Raw genomic sequence first — 26,695 nt, forward strand, 5'->3', positions numbered from 1 at the left:
AACTCAATCACATTTAAGAATCCTTTTCTCTCAGCTTCCAGTTCACTCTACTCTCCCTCTCACCTTAACAAGTGTTTCATTTCCCTGCATATGTATTCAGATGTCCCTGTTCATTATAAACCATTTTGCTGCTCTTTCTAAAAACGATAAATGTAATAAATAAATTGCTCTGATAGCAGTGGGCAGTCGGACTGACTGCTGGAACAGTTCATATACTGAGCTGCACGCTGAAGAAGAGGAACAATTAGAATTAGAGATGCTGTCTAAAACAAGAGTTGTCTGGTAGTCCTAAAATTTATCTCCTCCTGAATTTCACTACTTACTAACACACTGTTCTTAGAGAAATTAAATGATTCCTATTAAACTGTCCACAACAGTCCTCACTTGATCTGAATTTTTAAAGCTACTAGTAATATCTCCATGAGACCTTAGCTTCTATGGTGAGCGTCTGATAACTCATTGTACTAATTCTTTTTGCTCTTTTAGCTAATTCCAGAAAAGGATGCTAATTCCCATTGGTTAACAAAACAAGCTAATCAAACCCAGCATCATAGAGTAATATAATTCTACACACATATTCAGATACTCTAAATTTTAAGTGAGCCAATCAAATAAAATACATCGATCAAATGAACTCATTCTAAAGGAAAACAATCAGATGTTTGAATAGACTAAGATGATGCTAATGCAACTTACTAGTCAAATAAAGTCAATATAACTGAAAGCAGTTCAATAATATAATTGTTTTAAGTCAGCACCTTTTTTATCCCTAAATGCTTCAGCAGTGCCAACATAAACACTGGACAAAGTCATCTGGAATGTGGCACTGGACTTACTTTAAACCCATTAAGATTAGATAGCATTGAAAGCTTATATGAAGATGCAAAAGAAAAGACAACTAGTGAAAAAAAACCCCCTTCTTTCTGTGAAAGTGCTACACATGCTTCATTACTGACCATTTTAGCTAAAGAAAATGGAATAATCAAATAATAGCATTCTAAAGGCCACAGTTAAATGATATTGACTTGATAGCATAGAACTGGAGAGATCCACATACTACAGTGCAATATTACACAACCGTGCATATTGCCGAGTAGAAGGAAGTTGTAGCTCACTTAGTATATTCTGCTTTTCCCTGTTTTACAATGAACACACTTTCCCCCCACCACCAGGCCATCAGCATATCTTATGAGAAACCAACCATAAGCAAATCGGGTAGATAATCCAAGCATAAATATTCATTTATGTGCTGAGTGAAAGGTATCTTTCTTCCAGTAACACAAAGCCTCATTCTGCAGGTGGCTGTAGAAATGGAAGTCCACTACCTGAACACCTATGATCTTCTCCTTACCCAGCAGAAAAGCAACAAGCCTGACTTAAATTATGGCAGTCCCTATACACACAGTCTCCGTGGTTAGCAAGCTGAAGCACTTCTGAAAACAAGTCTAATCTTGTGGAGAGAAAGATCACTTGACAGCAGGAACTGCAAACAGTTCTACCACACATACGCACTGAAGGGGTGAATATCAGACATCTGCAGGTAGAGGAGAACAGTGGGAAGAGAGAGGGAAAAGGAAAAAGAACACATAATTGCAGAGTGCACTGGGTTTCCTCCTGCTAGCAAAAGTCTTACAAAAACAACTGTCTCAACAAATACCACGGTGCTAACTCCGCTCCTACTTGTCAACAAAACCCCTCTGATGTTGCTCTGCTAAAAGGCTGAGACTTGACTTGACAGAGGATCAGATGAAATTAATTTAGCTTGTCTGGGATGGAACAGGTTAAGGAACATTGCTGAAGGTTGGTAAACTCACTGGCAAGCAACTGTTCCAAATTTCAGAAGCAGCAAAAGGACCAAAATCTAGAGGAATGATGAACACTTACTAGCTTCCTAAGAGATGCAAGCAGATCATCCCAATTATTCAAAATTTTTAGCAGTTTTGTCTGGCTATTTCATTTTTCATTTATAAAAGAAGGGTTGGAGGGTATAGTAATCTAAATATATTGACTTATTGAACTAAATCAGGCTACCTTTTGGATAATGCATATATTTTCCAACAGATTTCATATTCCTAGAGATAAAAGAAACCATAGCATACCCTGATTATGACAATGCATGACTATTTTTGAGTTCTTCACAGATTAAATATTGAGCAAGTTGAACATGCAAAGACAAAGTTATCATCATTTTTAAAGAACTTAATCCAAATGTGTCAAATTCACATACATGAGTGCTCTCAGCAGACTGGCCTTTTAGACATAACACCAAAACTCCACTCAAAGCTAAGAAGAGAAGCTCAACTTTAGTGCCATGCTTGGCAAAATCATTCTGTCCAATCACCTGATGTGCAATCTGCAGAAAAATATTTCTCCATGCCCCCTCTAGTGGTTCATCTGTAGGTGAGATTTTAACAATCAAAACACAGGAATGGTTCTTAGAATATGAAGTGGCTTGTTCCAAGCTTTGCTGATCTACCTGAGAAGGGCTGTGAAGTAAAAAAAGTATTCTTCCAGAGTGCCTACGCCTATACCAAGAAAATCTGTTCACTCATGCAACAGAAATGGAAACCTGTGGCTAATGTATTTTTTCATATCAAAAGGAAAAAAAAAAAAAAAGAAAAGGAAAAAAAAAAGAAAAAAGAAAAAAAGAAAAACAAAGAAGAAAGAAGAAAAAGAAAAAAAGAAGAAAAAAGAAGATGAAGGAAAAAGAAATAAAGTGGTTTCTTTGGGCACAATGTTTAAGCAGGCATTGGTGTTTAAAGCATGTCGCTCCTTTTGCTTACTTATACTGGTTGGAAGAAAGAGAAATGTGGAAACATACATCTCAGAAGCCACCACTGCCTCATGTCACCTCTTCAGAGCTCTCTTTAGAGCTTTTTTCCACAGTTTTGAGTAAAAAAGTACTATCCAGTAAAAAAAATCCTGCTCTCCTTCCCTTAGGAAATGAAAGGAATGGCTGGAACCTGCTGAACTTGATGAGGTAGTAAAAGACAACTTTTACATTATTCTGAAGCTAAATATCATGACAGTTTAACCAACTTCAGTCTACCCTTTAAAATGTACAACTAAAGGTTAGTCACTTGCTAAAAACTACATTACATCATAAATCATTAATAGCTACTGCTTCACATAAGCATTGCCTGTTAAACAACTTAGACAAGATCTTCTATATTAGCTCTTATTTTCTACTCTTGCTCCTCTTACAGTAAAATAGGACAATTTGTGGCATTTAAGGAAAAACCAGTTTAAAATACAGCGTCATTTTGATATATTTAAGTTTTGTTAGACAATTTCTTAAGAAGATGGAAAATAAAAGGGTATTTAAACTATGGACAAAGTGTCCTCTTCTTACCATGACCTGGGACAGATACTGGATTATCACTGGTCTGCACTAGATATGAGCCGGCAGTATAGTCCTCATCTGTATCAGAGTCCTGAACTGGCTGGCTGCCATTATTACTTAATAACCACCTCTGGTTGTCATGGAGATTGGGTGATGGAGGAGGGGAGTGTAAATGTTCAGTAACTGATGGACTAGATGAGGAGGATGGCATGGGAGGACCTATAAAAAAATAAAAAGCATTTAAAATATGGGTCAAAATACCATATGAAAAACAAATAATTAATTTCTTGTATCAGCAAAAGGTGAATATTCTACTTCAAACAAGAAAAAAAGATGGACAAAGAAAATATGACAACTGCCTGAAATAAACTGGTTTAAGTGTTTTAGAAACCATAACAAAATGCCATGACTTGATATTTCAATGAACAGTGTTTATCATACAGAATTGCTTCTTTCAGTGGGACACTCCTGTCTAAAATCTACTAGTGAAACAGTATAATACAAATAAAGCAGGCACAGAGACAGAGAAACAGGACCAGTTTTCCAAGCTCACGCATACAGGGAAACTTACAGCTGTAAATTTTTACCACAGGAGTTACTCTGACAAAACTTTTAGTTACCAGCAGTGTTTCTCAGACACATATGCTATTTAAAACCTGTCAAAATGTTTCACCTGTCAAACTTGTGTCCATGTGCACAAGTTGTCTTAAAAATGCATACACAATGACTACATCCCATTCCTGCATCTTGAAAATATCTTAAAGTCATCATGGAGGAAGACAGATTTAAATAAAGCCTTAGGATATCATTACAATGCATTTAGTCCTTCAATGAAACAATAATTAGACCAAAATGCAAGAGACAAAGAATTACCTAATCCATCCAGTGAATACAAAGATTCTTTATAGTCTTTAGTGAGCACAGATCTTACTCAGAGTAAGATTGCTGGACTACTTTAGAAATAAGTGTTGCTGCCTGTAGGTGGGGAATGTGCCAGAAAATGAAGCTTTATTACATAATTTATGATAAAACCAAAATTAGATTAATCTGCATGGTTACAATTCACAACTATAAATCTAAATTTAAATTAGAGGAAAAGGGGCTTTTTTCATCATATAATGATTTGGTTTTATGGCACTTAGTAGTACAGTTATGCTGCAGAAGTGCTGTGCTTCTCAATGTCAATAAATCATACTGGCACCAGTAGCTTGAATTACTTTCCCTCCACCTCCCTTGTACACTGCTAGAATCATGCTAATTATTATTTTTTTTCTTTCACATTCAGTTTATACCATCATATAGTATCTTAAATATCTCTAAAATATGTTGTTAAGTCCTTACCAATTGGCTTCCTTGAGAAGAAACCTATGACAGCCTCACCACAAACTATTTACTTAATACTTCCACATATAATTCAGCCCTTCTTGTAGTGAACAGCACATATCATTATAATTTAAGATGGAGGCTTGGTCCTGGAAGGAAAGTGAGCACTTGCTATTAGTCAAGTAACTCCTGTGTAAAATCCAAGGTTTACAATAAGGGAAATAAAATGTATGGAGGAATGACATTGTACAGGGCTCAACTTGTGAATTTAGAAGTAGAGAATGGGCATATTTTGTAGTTCGAGATAAAATACCAACAGGTTTTCTTGCTACACCTTGACTTTTTACATTGCTTGCTTTGGTAACCTGAATTTGTGGTTATTTCTTGATGGAATATTTAATGCATTATTTATTATATACTTAAACTGATTTAAGTAGTAGTTACATTTCATTTTTTGAATAGTTCCAATAAAAAAGTAGGGGGTTTTGTAATATTTATTTTTTATCTTGGAACAAACTTCCTTTACTTGCTTTGGACCTCTCTTAGAGGAGAGCTACAGTAAAATGTCCCAGATGTATATGTACTGTTTGAAGCAAGTCAACATTTCAGTAGTATCCTTGGACTTGTATATAACACTTCTCAATATGCTTCCTTTCTCCTTCTCAATTTACACTCATTACCTTTCAGGCATAACAGAGCCCTGATTGCACAAAGCATAATCAAATACAAAATATCATGCTGCCTGAAAATGTGTCGTGTCCAAGGTTCCTTAATTGTTTTGTAAACTTCCCCATTTATTCAAATCTATTAATTGTCTCAGTGTGACATGGCTAGCTGACTGCACTGATGAGTAGCCATCCAGAGCATGCACCACTTGGGTGCCCTGGTTTACTGAATTTCTCAGTTCAGAACACACCATGTGTCAGGTGTGGGGTGGAAGTGCAAGGTTATTGGCAAAGCTGCCACCACTACACTCAGCAGGGACACATCTCTGCTACTGCAAAAATCAGTTGATTAGGGCTGTGAGACCACCAGGAAGTTATGCAACTTTTTATAAATAAACCTAATTACAGCAGGCAGGTCTTATCTTACAATCGTTGAATCATTTAGGTTGGAAAAGAATTTTAAGATCATTGAGTCCAACCTTAAACTCAGCATTGCCATGTCCACCACTAAACCATGTCCCTAAATGCCACCTCTACATGTCTGTAAAACACCTCCAGGAATAGAGACTCAACCACTTTCCCTGGGCAGCCTGTTCCAAGTTGTGATGGCCCTTTCAGGAAAGAATTTTTTTTCTCGTATTCAAGCTAAACTTTCCTGACACACTGCTAGCTCATGTTTAGCTGGCAGTCAACCAGCATCTCCTTTTCTGCCAGACAGCTTTCTAGCCAGTCTTCTCCGAGCCTGTAGCATTGCATGGAGTTGTGACCCAAGCGCAAGATCCAGAACTTGGCTTTGTTGAACATCAGACAATTGGCCTCAGCCCATTGATCCAGTCTGTCCAGATCCCTCTGTGGAACCTTCTACCCCCCAGCAGACCAAAATTCCTGCCCAATTTGGAGTCATCTGTGAGCTGAACGAGGGCATACTCGATCTCCTCCAGATCACTGATAAAAGATGTGAACAGGACTAGCCCAGAGGCACTCTAGCCAGACTGAGACTGGCCCCAGTACTGAGCCCAGAGGAACTGTACTGAGTAGCCACCAGCTGGTTGCAATTCCATCCACCACCACCTCTCTGGGCCTGCCCATCCAGTTTTTAACCCAGTAAAGAGGACATCCAGCCACACCACGGGAAGCCAGGCTCTCCAGGAGAATGTTGTGGGAGACAGCGTCAAGAACTTAAAGTCTTGGTAGACAACATCCACAGCCTTTCCCTTATCCACTAAGGGGGTCAGTTTGTCACAGGAGACTGGGTTGCTCAGGAAGAACATGCCTTTTGTAAACCCCTGCTGGCTGGGCCTGATCTCCTGTTTGTCCTGTACATGTTGCACAATGGCACTGGAGATGATCTGTTCCATGGCCATGCCCAGCACTGAGGTCAGGCTGACAGCTCTGGACTTCCCTGGAATCTCCTTCTGGCTCTCCCTGTAGGTAAGTGCCACATTATCCAACTTCCAGTCACCTGGGACATTCACACTGCTGCTGGTAAATGACTGCAAGTGGCTTGCTGAGCTCTTCTGCCAGCTCCCTCAGTACCCCTGGGTTGAGCCCCATAGATTTGTGGGTGTCTAAGTTGCATAGCAGGTCATTGACTACTTCTTCTTGGATTACAGGTGTTTGTTCTGCTGCCTGTTCCTGTCTTCCAGCTCAAAGGGCTGGGGATCTTGAAGCCAACTGGTCTTACTATTAAAGACCGAGGCAAAGAAGTCATTAAATTACCTCAGATTGTTCCTCATCCTTCCTCACTGCATTTTCCTCCTTCACCCAATAAAGGATGGCTATTGTCCCCAGCCCTCCTTTTGTTGCTTTCTTGTCACAAAGTTACATGGCCTGCAGAGAAAAGGGAGCCAGCTATACTATGAGCCAACTTTTCACAAGAACCCTTGGCCAACCAGCTGGGACACCTATTTCTGTACAACTTCATCCAGAACCAGCAGATTTTTGCAGTGAGCTCCTCTTTGATTCCAAGTGCAAAGAGAGATAGCTATCTATACTGCCATTTATAGAATAAGCTACACATTAAGGAAAAAAATACTTAACACACTTCCTAGAGGAATCGTAAATGATGTGCATGTTCCTTTCCAATTCTCTTTTTATATGGAATGAAAGGCATTTAGAAATATTTGGCAATATCACCTCTTGAAGTTTGTACAAACTCATTTGTAAATCATAAAAATAATTAAGTATAACAAAAGCCAATTAGATTGATTATAACACTTTTTCCATATAGCTTAGAAGCATACAACCCTAGGAATATTTCATTCTAAGAAAACTCAAAAAATACTACTTCTGATTTTCTCCCTATTCTGCTTTTTTTGGTATCCACCTAGCAAAACATTTGGTTCTTCTGCTTTGACTTTCTTGCCTGTATTTTAAAAAAGCAAAAGTTCTTGTTTTTAATATGTGAACTTGATTCAACAGTAAGATATTTTTTCACAGGCAAATATACTGGACTTAAGAGTACTTAAATCTCATGGTTTAGTTCAGTTATGAGGAAAAAGACCCTTTAATTTGTTGGCATTTTCATAATTGAAAACATATGACTTTAAATGACCTTTCTGTACTTCAAAAAAATTATCTTATGTGAAGATGCAAAACACAGCCAAACTCCAGCAAGAACAGATTCAATATAGCAATATGTGAAGAGATGAATACATTTGCTAAGGATATGAGTCCCCAAAGAAAGTAAAATACAATGAAAATAGGTTGTAAGAAGAACATTAAAAAAGAAATACACCTGAGCTAATAATGGATACATTAAATACATATGTACAAAGTAATTACATTAAAAAATCTGCAGTGTTTTCTGCCATGATCAGCACTGATTTAAAACGTGGCACAAATGACAAGTTGGAAGCAGAACTGATGTCACATATTGAAAAGTTCAGTGGAACAAGTATGGTAAGTGCAACCCATAAAAAGATAGCAAATAAATAATGGGGAAGACTGCAATAATGGACTGGTAGTAATGTACAGAAATTTCTATTTTAAGTACATTAAGGCTCAACTAAGTCTAAAGCTGAGCCTCTGTCAATTGGTGCTGCCCAACTTCCCCAGTTTACAGTTATGTACAAGTTGCCTTCCCTTAAAATAAAAAAAAAAAAGGAAGAAGCTATTCACAGCATTTAAGCTTATTTACATGGTATTACAAAAAATGAACCCAACAACTGCTCAGCTTTCATCCTCTATGGGTCACCAGCTGCAAGAGAAACACTTTGCTTCAACAACACCACTGAGTGCCTGGATGAACTGTATCTCCATTAGATGTATTTTGGAGAAAGCAGTGCTAGACACTTTTAGAAAATGGCATTTAAGAGAAAAGTAGGATGGGAGAGAAGCAGTGGTAATGACCACCTGCTGTTGCAGGGTGGGTGAGCTGAAATAGATGACCCAGAGTCTCTGAGGAGCCTTAAAACACGTGCACTTATGAAATCTTCCTGCTAGATTCAATCTCTTAAAGCTGAGAGACTTTGCTGGCAATGACACTAAGAAGAAAGAAAAAAACCTTGTTTATTTTCTATTCTTATTATAAATTAGATTTTTCTGACTATAATTCATGAAGCAATGAAAACTTTCTTGAGCTGAAATATGATCTTAAAAATGTGTAGTTTTCACATTTTCATTGCTTCATGAATTTCTTTAACGCTGAACTGTTGCTCATCTATCTAGACTGTCCCTAAAATCCTGGCATTATCAACTTATTTCCATAAGATGCATGGCAAGTTACATACTTTGAAAAGGTAATTTCACTATAAAAATTTGAAGGGCCATTATTTTCACCTCAATCAGGTTGCATAAATCCTATACTCAACTTATGTACAACTTCTGATGGCTGCTTAAAGAATACAGCAGTAGACAGCTCTGTTTAGGCTGTTTAGCTATGGCAGAACAGTGCAGTTTTCCATTCACAGTGTTGGCAGACCCCTTGTCACCGAGACTGCAGGAAAAAAAAATCCTCTATCTTCATCTCAAGCACACAGAAGGAGAGGCTTATTTTGAAGTGGTAAAGAGATTCTTACTGACTTCAATGTCTGTAAGAAAATTGTATTAAATTACAATTTGCAAAGTAGATATCTCTCTACTGAAATTAATGGGATTTTTGCTGGTGAGTTAATGGAAATGAAGATTTCATGTTATATTAACTGGCCCTACAATGTCATATAAACCCAAACCCAGACCCCATACTGTGGAAAAACACATTATAATGGATCACTAAGAATAGCTATATATCTCTGTTTTGTACTCTGCTGCTCACAACATGACAAGGCAGGTTGCTGTTTGGGTTTTTTTGGTTGTTTTTGCTTTGTTTTCAGGTTTTTTTTTTTTGTTTTTTTTTTGTTTTTTTTTTTAAGAAAACAGTTTAAGAATCTTGTAAAACTTGGATGAGACAGACAGCGGTTTTTGAAGGTCAGAAATAACATGTCTTCTGGCTAAATTAATTAGAAACCAAAACACTTTCAAACATGAAGGACACTTACAAGCCTTCTGAATCAAGCTGAGATGACTCTTTGCAATCTGTTCTAAGACTTCCCAGTGTGCTGAAAGCTGTACACACTCTTGTTAAAAAGGGCACCTATACCCTCCTAACAAGTTTACTGATCGCATCCCAAAATTTCAATTTCTAGTGCATCACACGTAGATTCACCCAAAAAAGCTCGTAAAAACCCCCAAGCCCCTGCACCTGGTATGTAGAACCCTTAATAACTGCATTTTGGTCCTTTTCATCTCTGTATATAAAACAGTAAGTCAGTAACAAGTGAGTTTTAATTTTAAACTAATTTTTCATTATGGACTTTCTGTATGCTCTCCAACCTGTATGACTTGGCATTGGCATTTATCTCTCTGCTGGATCCTGCAGCCTTCTGCAGCCAACCTGCAGTGACAGTTATCTCTTAATTAATACCCTACAAGCAAATGGAACTACCAAAAAGTGCTGTTATATAGCACACAAAGAACAATTATTTATAACCAACACAGTTCTCTTTATCTCTTTATACCAGAGCTGACCACTGCAGTAGCTACTGTGAAGACCTCCCCAAGGAAACAAATGCATAGACAGTCTTCCAAATATATACACACATATAACTAAGACTGTATTAATCCATCTAGAGTGAAAAACAGTGCAGTGAGAAGAAATTACATGCCAAGAACTCTTTTTAAAATAAATACTTTCAAATGCATGGAAATGATTCTTGTGATCTGTTGTGGATTTTCCATTTGTGTTCTGCTTTATTTGTAAGCACAATGGATAATGACCCTTCTACCCATGAATGAGGAGGTATACTTTTGAAGTTTCAAATCCTTCTGAGTGCTGATGAACTGTGCCTTCGTGTCAGATGCAAACTTTAAACACAAATTACATCTATTTTTCCTATATTTCTTCAAAAAGTTAGCACTTCTAAACCAAACAGATGTGTTATATTGACATGTATTCTAACTCACAAAAGTTGTAACTACTTCTATAGGCTGTGAAAGCTTAAACTGTACAAAACCATAATCAAAGGACATTGATTTGAAAAAAAAATTAATCCATTAGAAAGCCAGACAAATAATGGCCTGAAATATTGTAATTTTTTTCCCTCTTGGAAATATAATAAGCAGAATCTGTAATATAAAACTGGCAATTATCTTCCAAAAAAGAGAAAGAGTTCTTAAGAAAAATGGTTATGCCTTAGAACTGACACGCATTTCTGAAGCAAACACTTTATATTTTGAAGCATTTTGGTTGTTTCAAAAAGTTAACAGCTGCTGCTCAGCAGATTGTTAAATGAAAAGGAGTGCCCTGTTCTCACAGGGGTCAGGCTGCATGACCACAACAGCTCCATCTTCAGTCCTGAGTTCAGGCAGTGCTCATTTTTGCTTTAAATGGGAGTTTTGTCTGTAAAGAAATTGCAGAATCTGAGCCTTAACTGGCAGAGAATCCTAACCAAAATGCACAGCTCTTTCTTCTTACTACAGAAAAATAATTTTTTTACTATTATTATTTTCAAAAGGAATCACCTTATAAATTCAGAGCCAGGTGTAGAGCAAGGGTCCACTCACCTATGCACAAAGTCCATAAGCTGAACCAAAACCTCAAGCATCCCTAGCATCCAGAGTTTATTTTTTTTTTTTTAGGAGCTACTCTGCTCAGCTCAATTGAATCTTCCAGTTTATTTCCCCCAATATTAATTAAAAGTGCACATGGAAAATACTGGAAGGGAACAGAGAGCTATTCCCAGAAAAGTGAAAATCTTCATTCTACTAAGAAAATGATTTTAAGTGATAGGTCTCAGTATTTTTAGAAAAACATTCATCTCTTTTGGGGGGTTGGGGGCACAGCTTTGGACAGAAGCAAGCTGAAATCAATGCCAGATTGCAAAATATTCCGATTAACTCCTCTCTTCACTCGAGACGTAGAAGTTCTCACATGAAAATGTCACTTCTCCATTTAGAGCATCTGCTGGGATTCAGACTCCTCTGCCTTGTGGTGGGAGGGAGTCTCATACAGCACAGCAGGACAAGGAGACACCAGCTCAGCCACCGACCCGGCTGTACAAGTGGCACCCTCGCAGTTTGGGCCCGGCCAAGTGCCACTCGCAGCCGACTTGCAGGCAGCCAGCACTCAGTAGCTGGAGCACCAGAGCCAGAGGGTCTCCAGGGGCCTGCAGCACTTGGCCTGTGCATGGAGGGAAGCTCCTGGGGTGCCCATCTGGCTCCGGTGTAACTTGGCCACAGACCTGGCCCTGGGCTGCCACAGCAGCCGGCGCCTGCTCAAGCACAGGCAGAGGCGCAGGGGTGCTCCACACTCAGGCACACACACACAGGCAGAGGTGCAGGGGTGCAGGGGTGCTCCACACGCAGGCACACACACACACAGGCAGAGGTGCAGGGGTGCTCCACACTCAGGCACACACACACACAGGCAGAGGTGCAGGGGTGCTCCAACGCAGGCACACACACGCAGGCAGAGGTGCAGGGGTGCTCCACACTCAGGCACACACACACAGGCAGAGGTCAGGGGTGCTCCAACGCAGGCACACACACACAGGCAGAGGCGCAGGGGTGCTCCACACGCAGGCACACACACACACAGGCAGAGGTGCAGGGGTGCTCCACACGCAGGCACACACACACAGGCAGAGGTGCAGGGGTGCTCCACACGCAGGCACACACACACAGGCAGAGGTGCAGGGGTGCTCCACATGCAGGCACTAACACACAGGCAGAGGTGCAGGGGTGCAGGGGTGCTCCACACGCAGGCTCACACACACAGGCAGAGGTGCAGGGGTGCTCCAACGCAGGCACACACACACAGGCAGAGGTGCAGGGGTGCTCCACACGCAGGCACACACACGCAGGCAGAGGTGCAGGGGTGCAGGGGTGCAGGGGTGCTCCACACGCAGGCACACACACACAGGCAGAGGCGCAGGGGTGCTCCACACGCAGGCACACACACGCAGGCAGAGGTGCAGGGGTGCTCCACACGCAGGCACTCACACACAGGCAGAGGTGCAGGGGTGCAGGGGTGCAGGGGTGCTCCACACGCAGGCACACACACGCAGGCAGAGGTGCAGGGGTGCTCCACACGCAGGCACACACACAGGCAGAGGTGCAGGGGTGCAGGGGTGCAGGGGTGCTCCACACGCAGGCACACACACAGGCAGAGGTGCAGGGGTGCTCCACACGCAGGCACACACACACAGGCAGAGGTGCAGGGGTGCTCCACACGCAGGCACACTCACACAGCTCTGCACCTGAGCACTGCAAAAGGCACCCTGCATGAGCAATCCCTTCTGCCTCAGCCAGAGCCCTCCATGGCTGTGCACGTCTACCTGGGCCTCCTGCTTCACTGACCGCTGCACGGGGCAGGGAGAGGGCAGGAGAGATCTCCCAGCTAGGGGGAATGTGCAGCCAGTCGTTCTCTCCACTCGCTACTCATCGATTCACACGCAGACCAAACTAAGCATTACACAGTGCTGCGAGAAAGAAACCAGCCCTTCCCAAATGCCTGCCAGGATTTTCATGTTCAAAAAATCCATACTATAAACACACCACAGACACAAGCTAAAACCAGGAAAAAATCCCACCAGGGTTTTTTCTTTTTCCTGCATTTCCAGAAATGGAACGAAGGATCAAAAATGGAGCAGCTGGCAGACAGTATAATCAATGTAGGAAGGATAGCCACTCTGAGTCTGTCTTACATTCACTCAGCAATGATGCTAAAGTGTTTACCAAGTTTCCACTCTCAATCCTGACCTTTGTAAAAGACTGTAATTTTTCTGGATGCTGATACTCTTCCAGATGACAATTCATAAAGAGTAATCACCTATACAAGTAACCTTTGAAGAAATGCTTCTTTGTTCTTCCTATCCATGACTTTTTATTATTAGAGGTGAAATGGATTGAGCCATGTCACATCTGGTTTATCATTCTTCCAACATAACTCAGTGGTAGTCGATGCACTTTGTATTTTCACAGTTGCTTTGGGCTAAATTAGGAGGAGCAGAAAATGTCTTTTTTGAACAGGACAGGAAATGCATCTTGAAGAACACCAGACAAAGTGAAGGTTTTTTGCAAGGGAGTGGGAGAGAGGTTGCTTAATGAGGAAATAAACCTTCTGAGAATGATTCACAGATCATTCAGTTTTAGAATCAGGTAGTTTCCCACCCTCATTCCTCCCACCCCTTAAGAAGCAGTTTAAAGAAGTGTCATTAAATACTAATTAACTAAATTTGGTTTTCTTAATTCTTCTGGGTCCTACATGAGAAAAGCAGTCTAAGCAATGACAGGGATACCAGTTTTGCCTACTTTTGCTACCAGTGTGGCCACTGCCTTACAGCCTGCCATAAAAGGAACATCATCTTCAAAAAAAACCATCCAGAGAACTTCTTAATGACATCAAATTGCTTATGCTTGCAGACCACAGAATAAGACTCGTTTTCTCAGAAGGAAACATAGCAATTTAAAGAGATTTTGATAGATGTGAACAAAGAGCAACAAACTGCTGAAAAAGACTTCTATCAATGTTACTTACAAAAATAATCCTATTTTTTATTATTCACAAGACTTACACAATATTCTGATTTGGAAGGAACCCACAAGGATCACCAAGCCCATCTCAAGTAAATGGGGATCAAACCCATGACCCTGGTCTTATCAGCACCATGCTCTAACCAATTAGTTCTTTTAGTGTGGCTATTTACATCCCCGTGAGCTGCATTTTTTGGATTGTAGCTATTTCAAAAGACTAGAGCTGCAGCATTGCAAAAGAAGAGGAGGAGAAGGAAGGATACAATGACTGCTGCCACTTTCAGCAGCTTCTGATTGCCAGCTGCCCCAGAGAGCAGCACATGCTCCCCCAGGAGCTCTGGGTGCCTCCCAGCATGGCTCTGCAGGGACCAGCACAACGCTGAGCAGCCATCAGCATGAGCAGCACTGCTGCCAGAGCCTTCCATGGGCACTAAAACATCACGCTGCTGCTCCCTGCCTTCTCCCAATAAACTGAGGCAAACCCATGAAATTTCCCACACCACTAAAGAATTGCCCCATGCCTACAAAAGCACGCCTTTAGCAATGAGAAAGGAGAGAGCAGTCCTGCCACTGAAACATCAAACTTACCTAACCAGTGGTGAACTCTGGAAGGGCCTGAAGCTAACACCACTGAAATAGCTATTCTTGTTAGCGCCACCAAAACAGGTAATCTTGGTAGTTCCTTGTTGCTTCATTATCAAAAGCCCTTCCCTTCTTGCAGCACTTTCAAGTTCTATTTCTTGTTTAGGCTTTTTTCTGCTGCATTAAATGTGACTCCCTAACAAAGGAATTTTGGGGAGGGGAGGAATTAGAGAATTACCAGAAAATTATTGACTGTTGTGTCACACAGCCCCGCTCTCACAAGCAACGGGACATTTACTGGACATCGATGTCTCATTACATCTAGTATGTAATTTATTTCTCTGCTGGAAAAGAACTTATCAGTTTTGCCCATGTGGAGAAAATGTTTCTACTTTAGAAACAAATAGACCACCACAGGCAAGAAGCTGGAAAGCTTAAATGAAAACCCACTGCATGATCCCTGAAGTCAGCTCGCTACCAAAGCTGCTAAGGGAGCAGTGTTGAAATGGGCCAGGGGTGGCATTTTGGGGCCAGATTTTTGACAAAGCCTCATCGAGGAATTATTTAGAAAACTGAGAACAATAAAATCTGTAAGGTACTGAGAACTGAGAGAAAGCTGGACTCTGTGTTTAGATGTCTCTGGAAACTCAGCATTAAACAAAAACCCCAAGTCCCTTATTTTTGCCTGAAGATATAAGCAATAATGTATTAGCTGATGAGAAAATTTTGTGAAGCATTACAGAGTTGCATATTTTTAGTCATTCTTCCACTGTAAGAAATTACTGCTATCTAAAATGGAATGTATTTTGACTAGTATATAAACCTTTTGTTTGATACCTTTTAATTTTTTACCATTTTATCAGCATTTACACTTGACAGGACTGGATAAGTGCACTAGCAATATGTACAATTTATAATCATAAATTTCAAATAGGGTTAGTTATCCATTAAAGTTCAAAAGAATACAGACTTAGCAATTCTTAAATAAATATACAAACCCCTAACATTAGCTTAGGTAGGTCAGAAAATGCTGAATGGAGTTGAAAAAACACCTTTGGCCTCAGACTAAACACAGAAAATTTCAGTCCAAGAGTGCTTTTTATAAAGTTATGAGCTAATGAACAAAAGGGCATTCTAATAAAGTTTCATGAAATATTAGCTATGAAAACCAGCAGTAATATAATAATCTTTATTTCTTTGCCAACTTGACCACTTCAGAATAATAAAAACCATAGCAAAGTAAACCACACGAGTTACTGTGAAAAAGTTTTATCTCAAAGAAAATAGAAAAGGACCAAAAGATTGGGGAGAAATTCCAAACCAGAGAAAATGCTTGTTTATGCCTGAGTGGAGCCAAGGGTAACAAACCCTCTTTACCAAGCTGCTTCCAGAATCCTTGGGCCTTGGTCCAGGGACAAGGGACACGCCAGCTGGGCCATCCATATCTGCCAGCAGGCAGAGGTTATCCATCTCTTTGAATGGGGATGAAAGGAAATTGCTGTCTGAGTGCTTTGCAAACTCTGAAACAACTGCTCTTCAGCTAAACAGCAGGAATGCCAGTGGAAAATATACAAGTCTCTGAGTTCCTGAAAAAAATATTAATGTTGATGTATTCTACTTTCAAGATGCCCCCCTCATTACCAGTAAAAGCTGACAGATAAAAACCAGTTATTGCACAGAAAGCATTTAGAACAACTGGTCTGGAAGCCCTGTCCTGTAAAACTAAAATTCCCATATACATTATGGCACGTGCTTTCCAACACCAGCCATGCCTTCCCGCCAATGTTCACCAATCTCTACTGCCAAAACATTACCAAAGTACTTACTGATAAGAAAAGACATGAACAAATTTCTTACTTGACTAGTTTTTTTCCCCTCTGAATAAGACACTTTAAAACAGGTTCTTGGCCAAGTTTACATTTGTATTCACACAATGTCTCTTTTATGAAAAGATGTAATGCAACCTATTATGAGAGCAGCTCCTAAAAAACTCAGCTAATGACTTGACTTTGTATGCATTCATATCAACACAAAATAACTAATTTTATACAATGTTTGAGAATGCAGCACCATGTAAGGAAGAGATTACGCAGGAACACTTAAAAGATGCTAATTCTGAAAGGATCAGACCTTATAAAATGCAATTTATAAGTATGAAGAAGAAACACAGAACTGAAATCAGGTTTACCCACATTTCATTAATTTTTTGCTTTGGCATGTTAATGCCTAATGCACATGCAGTTTTCTACATTCAACATGTAGTTGGTTACTACATATAACTTAAATTAGCCTCCACACTTGAAATGTCATGATTTCTACATGAAGAGATAAAGGAACAGTCTTAGTTCTCTTGCTCAGATATCTGAGATGCCCTTTTTTTTCTGTGATTTGTTTGTATTTGTTATTTATCTTTGAGATATGGTAGTGGTCCTAATATTCATTCTTTACATGTTTTCTGATGCAGTTACCATTCATTATATATTTCTAAGCAGTTACAGCTGGCAAAGTCACTTCTTGGTCAGACTCTTCAGATGCACAAGCAGAAAACAAATCACAGGATACTTCAAAGTCAGATCCTATGACTAGAGGAGGCTGTTAATCAATGCAGTTTAATACAAAGCCCTCTGCCTCACTGATATTAAGATTATGTGTGCTGAGGTGAGCAGGCAGTGATATTAAGAACCATACACAAATTTCTTGTGAATAAAAATGATGCATCAGCCCATAACATTTATCAGCCTATACAAACTCTCAGGAATCCAACTTTCACTGCAAGTGTCTTTTTGGATCTATTTACTTCAGAAGACGTGGTATGAACGATAGCATAATAAGTTTTACTATGTTTCAGGCATAAGTGACTCATACATCATTCCATTTGAAAGAAAAAAACCCTAACATGCAGTACGATATGTTACTGCAGCTGCTCCATGGGAATAACAACATACCCATTTGGAGGGAAAATACATTTATGAAAATGCCTGATTAGCAGGAAACAATTCATCCTAAACAATAATACCCAACTGCTTTTTTGATGTTTTTATGGTCACAGTCTCTTTTCATGGAATCTATTGGATTAAATGCATTCAGCTCTTCCCCTCCCATGCTGGCTCAAAATAGTCTTCATTGATGTTATCCATAAAAACCAAACGAAAAAATTCAACTCACATGACAGCCTTTGAAGGAGGGGCTGTCATGTGATTTGAATGTAAAGTTACTGGACAGAGTGCATCAAATTATCTTCTTACTTCAGGCATCTCCTACCAGGATCCCAGTTTGAGGGCAGAAATGCATATTCTCTCTCCTGTTTGCTTTGCAAAATACTGTGTGTTTTTATCTTGCATGCCTCCAATCCCCTGCAAAAGTTATGAACTGAATGCTGCAAATCCAGCACGAAACAAACCTCTGAGAACTGCACAACACATGTGAAGCCAGGGCAGTGAACCTGCACCTGTGACCTCCTAGGGACAACACTTCCCAATATCTTGGCCTTCCCTTTTACAACTAAGGAAATCTCTACCTTTTTCCCTCTTTCCTTAGTGTTTTATTTACTTAATGAACACTCTTTATTTTCCCTCACATCACAATAAAAAAGTTTCAGAAACCTTTTCTTTTACAAATTCATTAATTCATTTCACTAAAATTCCACTAAAAAATTATGAACACGTTGGCATGTTAATTGTAGCACCAGTCAATGAATTATGCCATTTAATGTAAAGCATTGGCATACTAAAAAAATGTAGAAATTATTTACAGCACTTTGGGACATGTATATGGGATAACACAAGGACACAGGTAATAGTGGTAATGTCATTGCTTATTTTTCATGAAAGCAAACTCAAGAGATGTTTAAAAAACAATGGGCTAAGTAGAGACAGTTGGGCAATTCTTACGGACTGTCCCACAACCACGCACCAATACAAACTGCAGACTCTTCAACACCAGAAGACACCCAGAACTACCTCTGCTCCCACCTGCTGCTCAAGAGACATCTCAGATGGTATCCCCAACTTTGGGGCCATGACAGGGTGACAAACCAGCAGAGACAGCAGCTAACCAGAGAAAAGACACTTGAATGTTTTGCTTGATTCGGGCCAGAGGATTAAGTCTGGGTCTCCTACGTTCAGGTGAGTGCCCCAGCTAATAGCCTGCAGCTAATAGCAGAGCAACTTGTTATCCCTCTTTTTTTTCATTAAAATCTCTGAAGAACTGTGTTTAGTTCCTCATCAAGATGAATGCCAAGCCTGCTAAATTTTTCATGACACTGAATTCTTGTTCTCCTGCCAGCCCTAGTTATGTGTGAACATTTCAGACTCCCTCAGGCATTTATTTTACTACAGAGTCCTGAAATACTTAAGTCTATTAAGACCTAAAATAAACAGGCAAAAAGGAGGAATCTGCTAGTTGTTCCTCCAGTCTACATTTTAAGTAGACAGTGCCCACACCAGTGAAGTTCAGAAATTAGTGTCACCAGTGAAATGATGGTACATTTGGCAACACACGCATCAAGCCATGTCAGCTACCACAGCGAGGTTGAGCTCCACACCACAGCAGGAGCAGCACTGTCTGCAGGCTGCAAAGATCCAGCCAAATAGGGTGGATCCCAAAAAGCTGGATTTACTAAACACACACACAATGGCTGTTCTGCATGTGCATTACCTCTGGGTTTGTGCCCAACACAGTCCCTGCCTGCTCCCTTGCTGCCAGGAAAGAGGACAGCTGGGAGTAGACCATGGCTGAAAGATAATTCACACTTCTTGGCCTTGGTTACCCTCCTCACCAAAAGCCTTTCTGGAGCAGAAAGCGTGCTGGCTGTGAGCTAGGCTGGCTTGCTGCTGTGTGTTGGACAAGTGGGAGCTTGAGGAAAGGAGGCCAATCATCAAAAGACTTCAGCCAGGCCTTGAAGGGCAGCAGACACCTGACTGAACTAACCACAGGGCTGCAAATCTCCCTGAGAGAGCACTCAGAAAAAACTCCCTAAATAAATTATCTGGATTTTAAGTCACCTACTGAAATCATTTTATGGTCACTCCCAGTTTATCTGTGCATTCTGTAGCTGCTCTCTCCATAGGAGATCTGAAAATAGACCAAGCTTTGTTGTTTATCTCGAGGACTCTTACTCGCTACCAAGAGTAAACTCCAAGAGCACTTCCATCCACAATGCTTCATTATTATTGCTGGGCGTCACTGGGATTATATACTTAGAAAGGAAGTACAAACGGCCAATTTGTGGCCAGAAAATATCAAGCCTGATATCAGATCTAGAGATCAACATTGTTGTCTTAGAGAAACTCTGTGCAGGTGTAAAACACTGTATATGGATTACACAGTCTTATGTTGGATATGCTATGTAGAAAGAAGGCAATGTTAGTACTAAATCAGCTGTCATGAGTTGCTGGCAGGCACAAATCAACAGCTCATGCCTGTCCCTGGCATATCCTCAGAAATCTCCCAAACACCACACCATCTTCTACATAATGCCTCTTATCATCCATACTTTCACTTTTCTATTTTTTTTTTCTTTAAAAAGTACTTTGTGTCTTCTTCTATATCTATTCTGTTTGAAGCAAACTTTAAAATCCTCTTGTTAAACAGTTTCTCTTCTACACTTTTAAAAATTATTTTTATATAGATTTTAGTCCTTAGGAGACCAATGCTCAAGATCCCTGTAATGAACTAGATTTAACATGGCTGTAATACGTCTCTGTAATCCTGGCAGGTGATGCTGCCTAAAAGCACAACCTAAGATGAAAGGCCTCAAAGCTTTTTGTCATTCGGGCTTGTGAGGGATTTTTTCCCTCAATACAAAATCTGACAGCAGGGTCTTGCCAATGTCCCAGCAAACTGGAGTGCTGATATCCAACTTGTTCCTTGTCCTGTTTCTGATACTACCAAAATACATTGCCAAAGAGGTCTTTCAGGAGGCAAAACCAAAATGATTTCCCGAGACATTAGGAATACAGTAGGGAGAGATGTGGGGCAGTCTTCTTGAAACCTGTAATTCTACAAAGTGCATGTACTTATCATTAAAGAAGTAGAGTTGGACTAGAACTTGGCAGTTCTTTTACATGCTATTTCCCTGTACCAGTGAAGAATTATGACGGTACTTCAGTTTTCTGGTCTGTACACAGTAATTCTCCAAAGGGAGAGAACAGGAACAAAATCACCATCAAGCAGTAAGTCCCACATAAACAGTTCTCAGTTCTACAGGTAAACTTTCATTTAACCTTTGTCTGCCAAACTGCTTAAATTAAATGCACATCATGTTAGTTCCATGTATTACTTGTAATTCATTTTACCTCATTACTTAGTGATTTTTGCCCTGTTTTTCTCTCTCTTCACCTCACCTAATTTCACCTTGACAAACTGAAAACATGCCAATACAAAAACTGTTTCTTCCTATAATTGGCCAAATCTTTATGCATAACTGGAAACATGCTGTAATCCCAGTTACAACAGTCCTCTTTTCTCATTCCTCCAATGCGAGCACAATGGCAGCATCAGCCTGAGTGGTGTGCCTGCGATGAATCAGATCTCATGCCCCTGAATGCTCATGGCAGAAGAAAAAGGGAATCAGTCATTTCTCCCACTGAGGACTGACAGGATATGAAACACAGAGGAGAGCGAAGTTAGAGCATCAGAGCTGCCAGTTTTTCCATCACATGGGACCCTATAAAGGCCCACAAAGCCCATTTCTGTAAGATAAAAACACAGAACAATCCCTTGCTGTGCCTCCATGGACTGAGAGGGACAGAGCTGCCCTCAGCAGAGCTCTGCAGTGAAATCATGGCTACGCTTCCGCAGACACCTGAGAAGCTTTACCGCTCTTTGCTTCCCAGAAGCAAAAGGAATGCTGTCAAGGATTTCACCTGCAATACTCTTCTGCCTTGCAGAGTGAGAACTCCACTTAAGGGTGTTAATAGCTCAGCAACTCGATATATTCAAAATTTAAGCCCTGTGTGACTAAAATCCATTTCCAAATCCCTAAAATCTGAATATATAATACAAACACTTTAACAGCTTTGTCCAAAGAAATGTTAGATTGTGACCTCAAAAGTATCCTTCAGTGGTGTTTTTTATTCAGTTTTGAATGGGAGCTGTGTAATGAGGAATGTCAAATAAATATTCCCCCAAAATGAAATATGACAAAAGCTTCATTCAGAAACCACACATGGTGCTGTCACACATTTATTACCCACGAGCTAAAATTTGTCTAATGTAATTTAAGATTGATAATTACTGATAGAGGACATATGTGTTTTCAATAAAAAGAAATTGCCAAATTAAAATTACTTCCTTTCCAGAGGACCATGGTTTGAAATAACATCTCAGATTTATATAACTGAAATAACTCTATAAATTTCCAGGATTAAAAAAATTTTTTTGGCAAACGAAATCTTGCCCTTCCTTCAACCATTTGCATCATTCTCTCAAACACAAGTAAGGGAAATGAAAATACACAAAATCAAATAAAGAAAAATGTAATAGTATGTTACTTGCAAATAAGAGCAGAAGATTTGCATTTTTTAAATCCAGCTTTTAACGACTGAATTTGTTTTAATTTATGATTAAAATTATTATTATTACGTTAGTGGGAACAAGGAACTCTGTTATGGTGGGTGTTACAGAAGTATGGGGAAAAAAACCCCAAATTTTCCTGTGAATGAAGTAAGAAATAGCTGGCACTAGACAGCATTCACCTGAGAGTGCAAACTGAAAAGGGAGAATAAGTGAATTACTAATGAACATCCCTCTCTGCAGTGCCGTGCTACTCGAGGTCTCCAATGTGGCGAGCGTGCTGCCAAATCCTAATACAGGTCCCAGAGAAGCTCCAGGGGAATGGCAACCTGCAAACCTGACATCCACATGCTACTGAAGTTAATAGAAACTATAATAGCAAAAAGACTAAGTGGGCCCTAAGTGGGGTCTAAGAAGAATCAAATTTCAGTTTTCATTAAGTGAAGCCTTACAAAATTAACCCAATTCTTTGAATAGCTCAAACAAACATGTGAAACCAGTGATCCAGTCAATCAATTTTAAAAAAAGCTTTTAACAAGTGCTTTACCAAAGGCTTTTAAAGGAACTAAGCACCCTTGGCAAAACAGAGGTCTCTGCACAGCAACGTGACTGGTTAAGAGACATAGCCAGAAATTAGGGGTAAATGGTCAAACCTGCATAGTGAAAGAAGCCTACCAGGAGAACACCACAGGGATCTGCACTGGGATCTGCTCCCCTTCCCATACCTGTAATTGACCTGGAAAGATAGCTGAGCACTGAAGCAACCAAGTTTGCAGATGATACCAATTTATTCATGGCAGTAAGGATGAGGGCAAATGGTGAAGAATCACAGGACCTTATGAAATTGAGTGACTAGACAATGGAATGGTAAATTAAATTCAGTGTGGATAAGCGTAGAGTGATGCACATGGGAAAATATAACCTTAACTTCACATGTACAGTGATGGGCTCTGAGCTGAACATTATCGCTCAGGAGTGAGACCTTGAGGTTACAATAAATAGTGCCATCAAAATGTCAGCTCAGTGCTCAGCTGCCACAAGAAAGCAGCCCGAATATTAGGTATTGTTAGGAGCTGAACAGGAAGCAAAGCAGAGAACACAATTATGCCACTTTGTAATGTCACTCAGTTCATACACCGTCTCTTCTTCCAGTGATATGGTTCAGGGACATGCTTCATCACTGAGTATTTTGTGTTTACTCTTAAAAGATTAGAGCAAAACAGAAAGCATCTTAAAACGTATGAGTGAACTGTAATTAGGGGTACAAAGAGAGCAGTTTCAACACTGATTACATTTCAGACAAGAGTTCTCTGAGACTGTATCCAAAACTCAAGGAGAGAGGGTCTTCCACGTACTTGCAGATAAACTACTCAAAAAACGAGGTTGACGAATTACACACGTACAACCAATGAGCTCTGTTATAAGGCACTGCCATACATCAAAAGCTTACCTACTGCTAAGTGCTCAGGCTTTACCCAGTACTTGAAGTCCCTGGGAAAGGACAAGTTTGAAGATTTACCTTCACTCCAGCAGCATACAGCCAACTAAAATTCATTTTGCCATGTCATCTTGAAGCAACAAGGTTTTAAGCCTTAAGGGTTGGTACAAGCGCCCACAAAAGGGTAAGTAAAAACAATTTAAACTAAAAATCTTCAAAGTCTTGTGTTATTCCCTGCTCTCTTTTCCTCATTTTCTTCTCTATCAGATAGCCTGCTTAAGATGCCACTGGAACCAGTCTTTTGGTGCTTAACAACAGAAAATCACTTTTACCTACTGAGTTCTGTAACAGGGAACAACTAAATTAAATCTAGGCCTTCAGATTTCTAATCTCTACACATCTCTACTACAACATCTTCGTCTTGCTTTTATGAGAAAGGGTGTGTCTGTGTGCTAATGGTCTGGTATTACTTGTATCTTTGTCTAATTTCATGAGCCATGAGAACATTCTGAATTTTATTTGGATTGTTACACATCAGACAAGTTCTGTCTATCAGTAATGGCTACCTACAGCATGCCCTCTACTTACTTGCATAAAATACCGTCTGTTTACTTCACATATTCCCACTCTTGTGTATAGGAGAAATATACTCTCACCACAATCTATACCCAACTTTTACAGTAGCTTTGCCTGTCATGTAATAGAATAAATACAGAAAGAGAGAGAATACATTGGAAGAAAAAGCAGCATTGTGATAACTAGTTATTAACCTAATTTTATACTCACAAATGTATCAAATATGAACATGAGTATTTTTTAACAAAAAGTAAAACTATGTGGAGTATTTAACTAGCATAAACTATTAGCTAAGAGTTGCTGCAGATGGACTAGTAACACATTTAAAACAGACCAAGATAAAAATTATTTGTTGCCTTTGTTTTAGCCCTACATTTCATAAAAAATCCCTTAGTGATTATTTCTATTCAAATGCTATAGTGTTACACTATGAAATAAAGTTGGTCTTTTTTATTCTTTTCCTACAGCTGTAATTTTCTACTGTTGAAGTAATTGAAGTTTCTTTCTTTTTCGAAGGCACTTTTCAATTTGTGCTGCCCAAGCATGTTTTAAAGACACATCATGAAGGACACTCAGCAGGATGAGCTCTGGAAATACAAGTTATCTCAAATAACAAAAAAGCTTCTACAGGAATAAACAGTATGATTTTAATTAAAGCAGAATGAAGAACGCGAAGTAAATATTAGCTGGTAGCAATGCACTAAAAATTTCAGTCACCACAAATAAATGAGAGTCAATCCAACCCCTCACAGAAATGCCTTCAGCATTCTTAAGACAAGGCACAGAATTGGTGATGCTGTGACAGGATGCAGACTGAACTCAAGGCAGTTCAAGGCAGATCACCTCACTAACTCAAGCTCCATGTCCATCTATCAGGTGAGATGACATTTCGGCAAGACTGCACTTACTTTAGTTAACCAAAGAAAACCAAAATCAACCACCACCAACCAGGCAACTACCCCTGTATCCCTCTCTCTTTCTCTTCTGCTGCCCACAACAAATTCAGTGACAATCTGTCTCCTGAAGTGACAGAAGAAACAATAATTAATCACAGAATCCCTTGGATCGCTAGGTGAATCATTCTGTTGAGCCGATGCTGTTTTCAAAGGGCAGGGCTAAGTTGCTGCAGCTACAGCTGCTGCCTTTGAGCACTGGCAGCTACAGATCACCGGCAGAACAGGTGAGGTGCAAAACAGCAGCCAGCCCTTTTCAAAAGTCCTAAAGCACCCTGAAACTTTAATTCTGTCACGCACTTAGAAAACACCGAATAGATGAAGTTTTCAGAAAGCCATTCTAACAGAATTCCTCATTACAGCTCTAATTACAAGCTATCTTTATAATGTGCACCTGACAACATAGTGAAAAGCACTTTGCTTTAAAGGTCAGAAAACTAAAAGAACAATTTGCTATTTATAGTAACAGGTGAACTTTTCTTATTTGGCTGCTTAAGCAGCCAACCTTTGAGTTGAATGTAATTAGGGAGGGGATATTCAATTTACAGTATCCACAAGTAATGATAATTACACTGGTTCAAAAAAGCTGTTGGTAAGCATAAGAAACCCTCGTAATTACATCCCGTTTCCAAAATTACTTGAGCACCGTGAACTTGACGCATTTGAGCAAATGAAGGCCAAGGCACATAAAGGAGAGCTACGGCGCTTTAAAAGCTGCACTGTTTAACATAATGAGCCGCCCGACCGGAGGGAGATCGCGGAACGCGCTCCGTAACTCACCCCGGCAGCCCACGCCATCTCCTTCCTGCTCACAAATATCCATTAAGAAAAACACGAGCCGGCTCCCTCACTGCCTCCTCGCCGTCCTCCGCCAGCATCGCGCAGCTCCCCCGGCAGAGCGGCCCGGGCTCCCGCCCTGGAAGCGTGCCGGGCTCCGGGAGCCGGGCCGGGGCTCCGGGCGCCGATCCCTCCACGCTCGGGAGAGCGGCGGAGCTGCGAGCGGGGAAACGCCGCCGCGGCCCCCGGCAGCCCCCGCCCGCCGCAGAGCGGCTCGGGCAGCAGCCCGCCAGGACCAGGTGAAAAACAAACAAATAACCACGTTCACGGCAGCTGCGGCGATCGCTCTCCGGAAAATTATTCAGGCATTATGAGGGAGACGGTATTAAACGCTGCCACTTGCAGCTTCACGGCTCTCTGCATATTCGCATCAGCCTGGGATGAGCACTTAAGAAGTATCATCAGAGAGCTTGCCCAGCTGAGCATCTTCCATTATGTTTTTGTCTTAAAA

The 26,695-nt window shown here is 40.3% G+C and overlaps 1 protein-coding gene across 15 annotated transcripts in view; it reads right to left on the minus strand.

Moving 5' to 3' along the window:
• TENM3 (teneurin transmembrane protein 3) overlaps positions 1 to 26,695 on the minus strand; it is a 1,293,822-nt gene that overhangs the window by 168,432 nt on the left and 1,098,695 nt on the right. For 7 of the 15 annotated variants that reach the window (XM_063156143.1, XM_063156142.1, XM_063156144.1 and 4 more), the window contains one exon: positions 3,353 to 3,562. The exons of 7 other annotated variants lie outside the window; for them this stretch is intronic. In XM_063156143.1, coding sequence (XP_063012213.1) covers positions 3,353 to 3,562 — 210 coding nt within the window. Of the gene's footprint in view, positions 1 to 3,352; positions 3,563 to 26,187; positions 26,254 to 26,695 lie in introns of those variants that run through there. One more of the 15 variants, XM_063156156.1, reaches the window with a different exon arrangement.

Source organism: Melospiza melodia, chromosome 5 (genome assembly GCF_035770615.1).
Source record: "Melospiza melodia melodia isolate bMelMel2 chromosome 5, bMelMel2.pri, whole genome shotgun sequence".
NCBI classification, from domain to species: Eukaryota; Metazoa; Chordata; class Aves; order Passeriformes; family Passerellidae; genus Melospiza; species Melospiza melodia.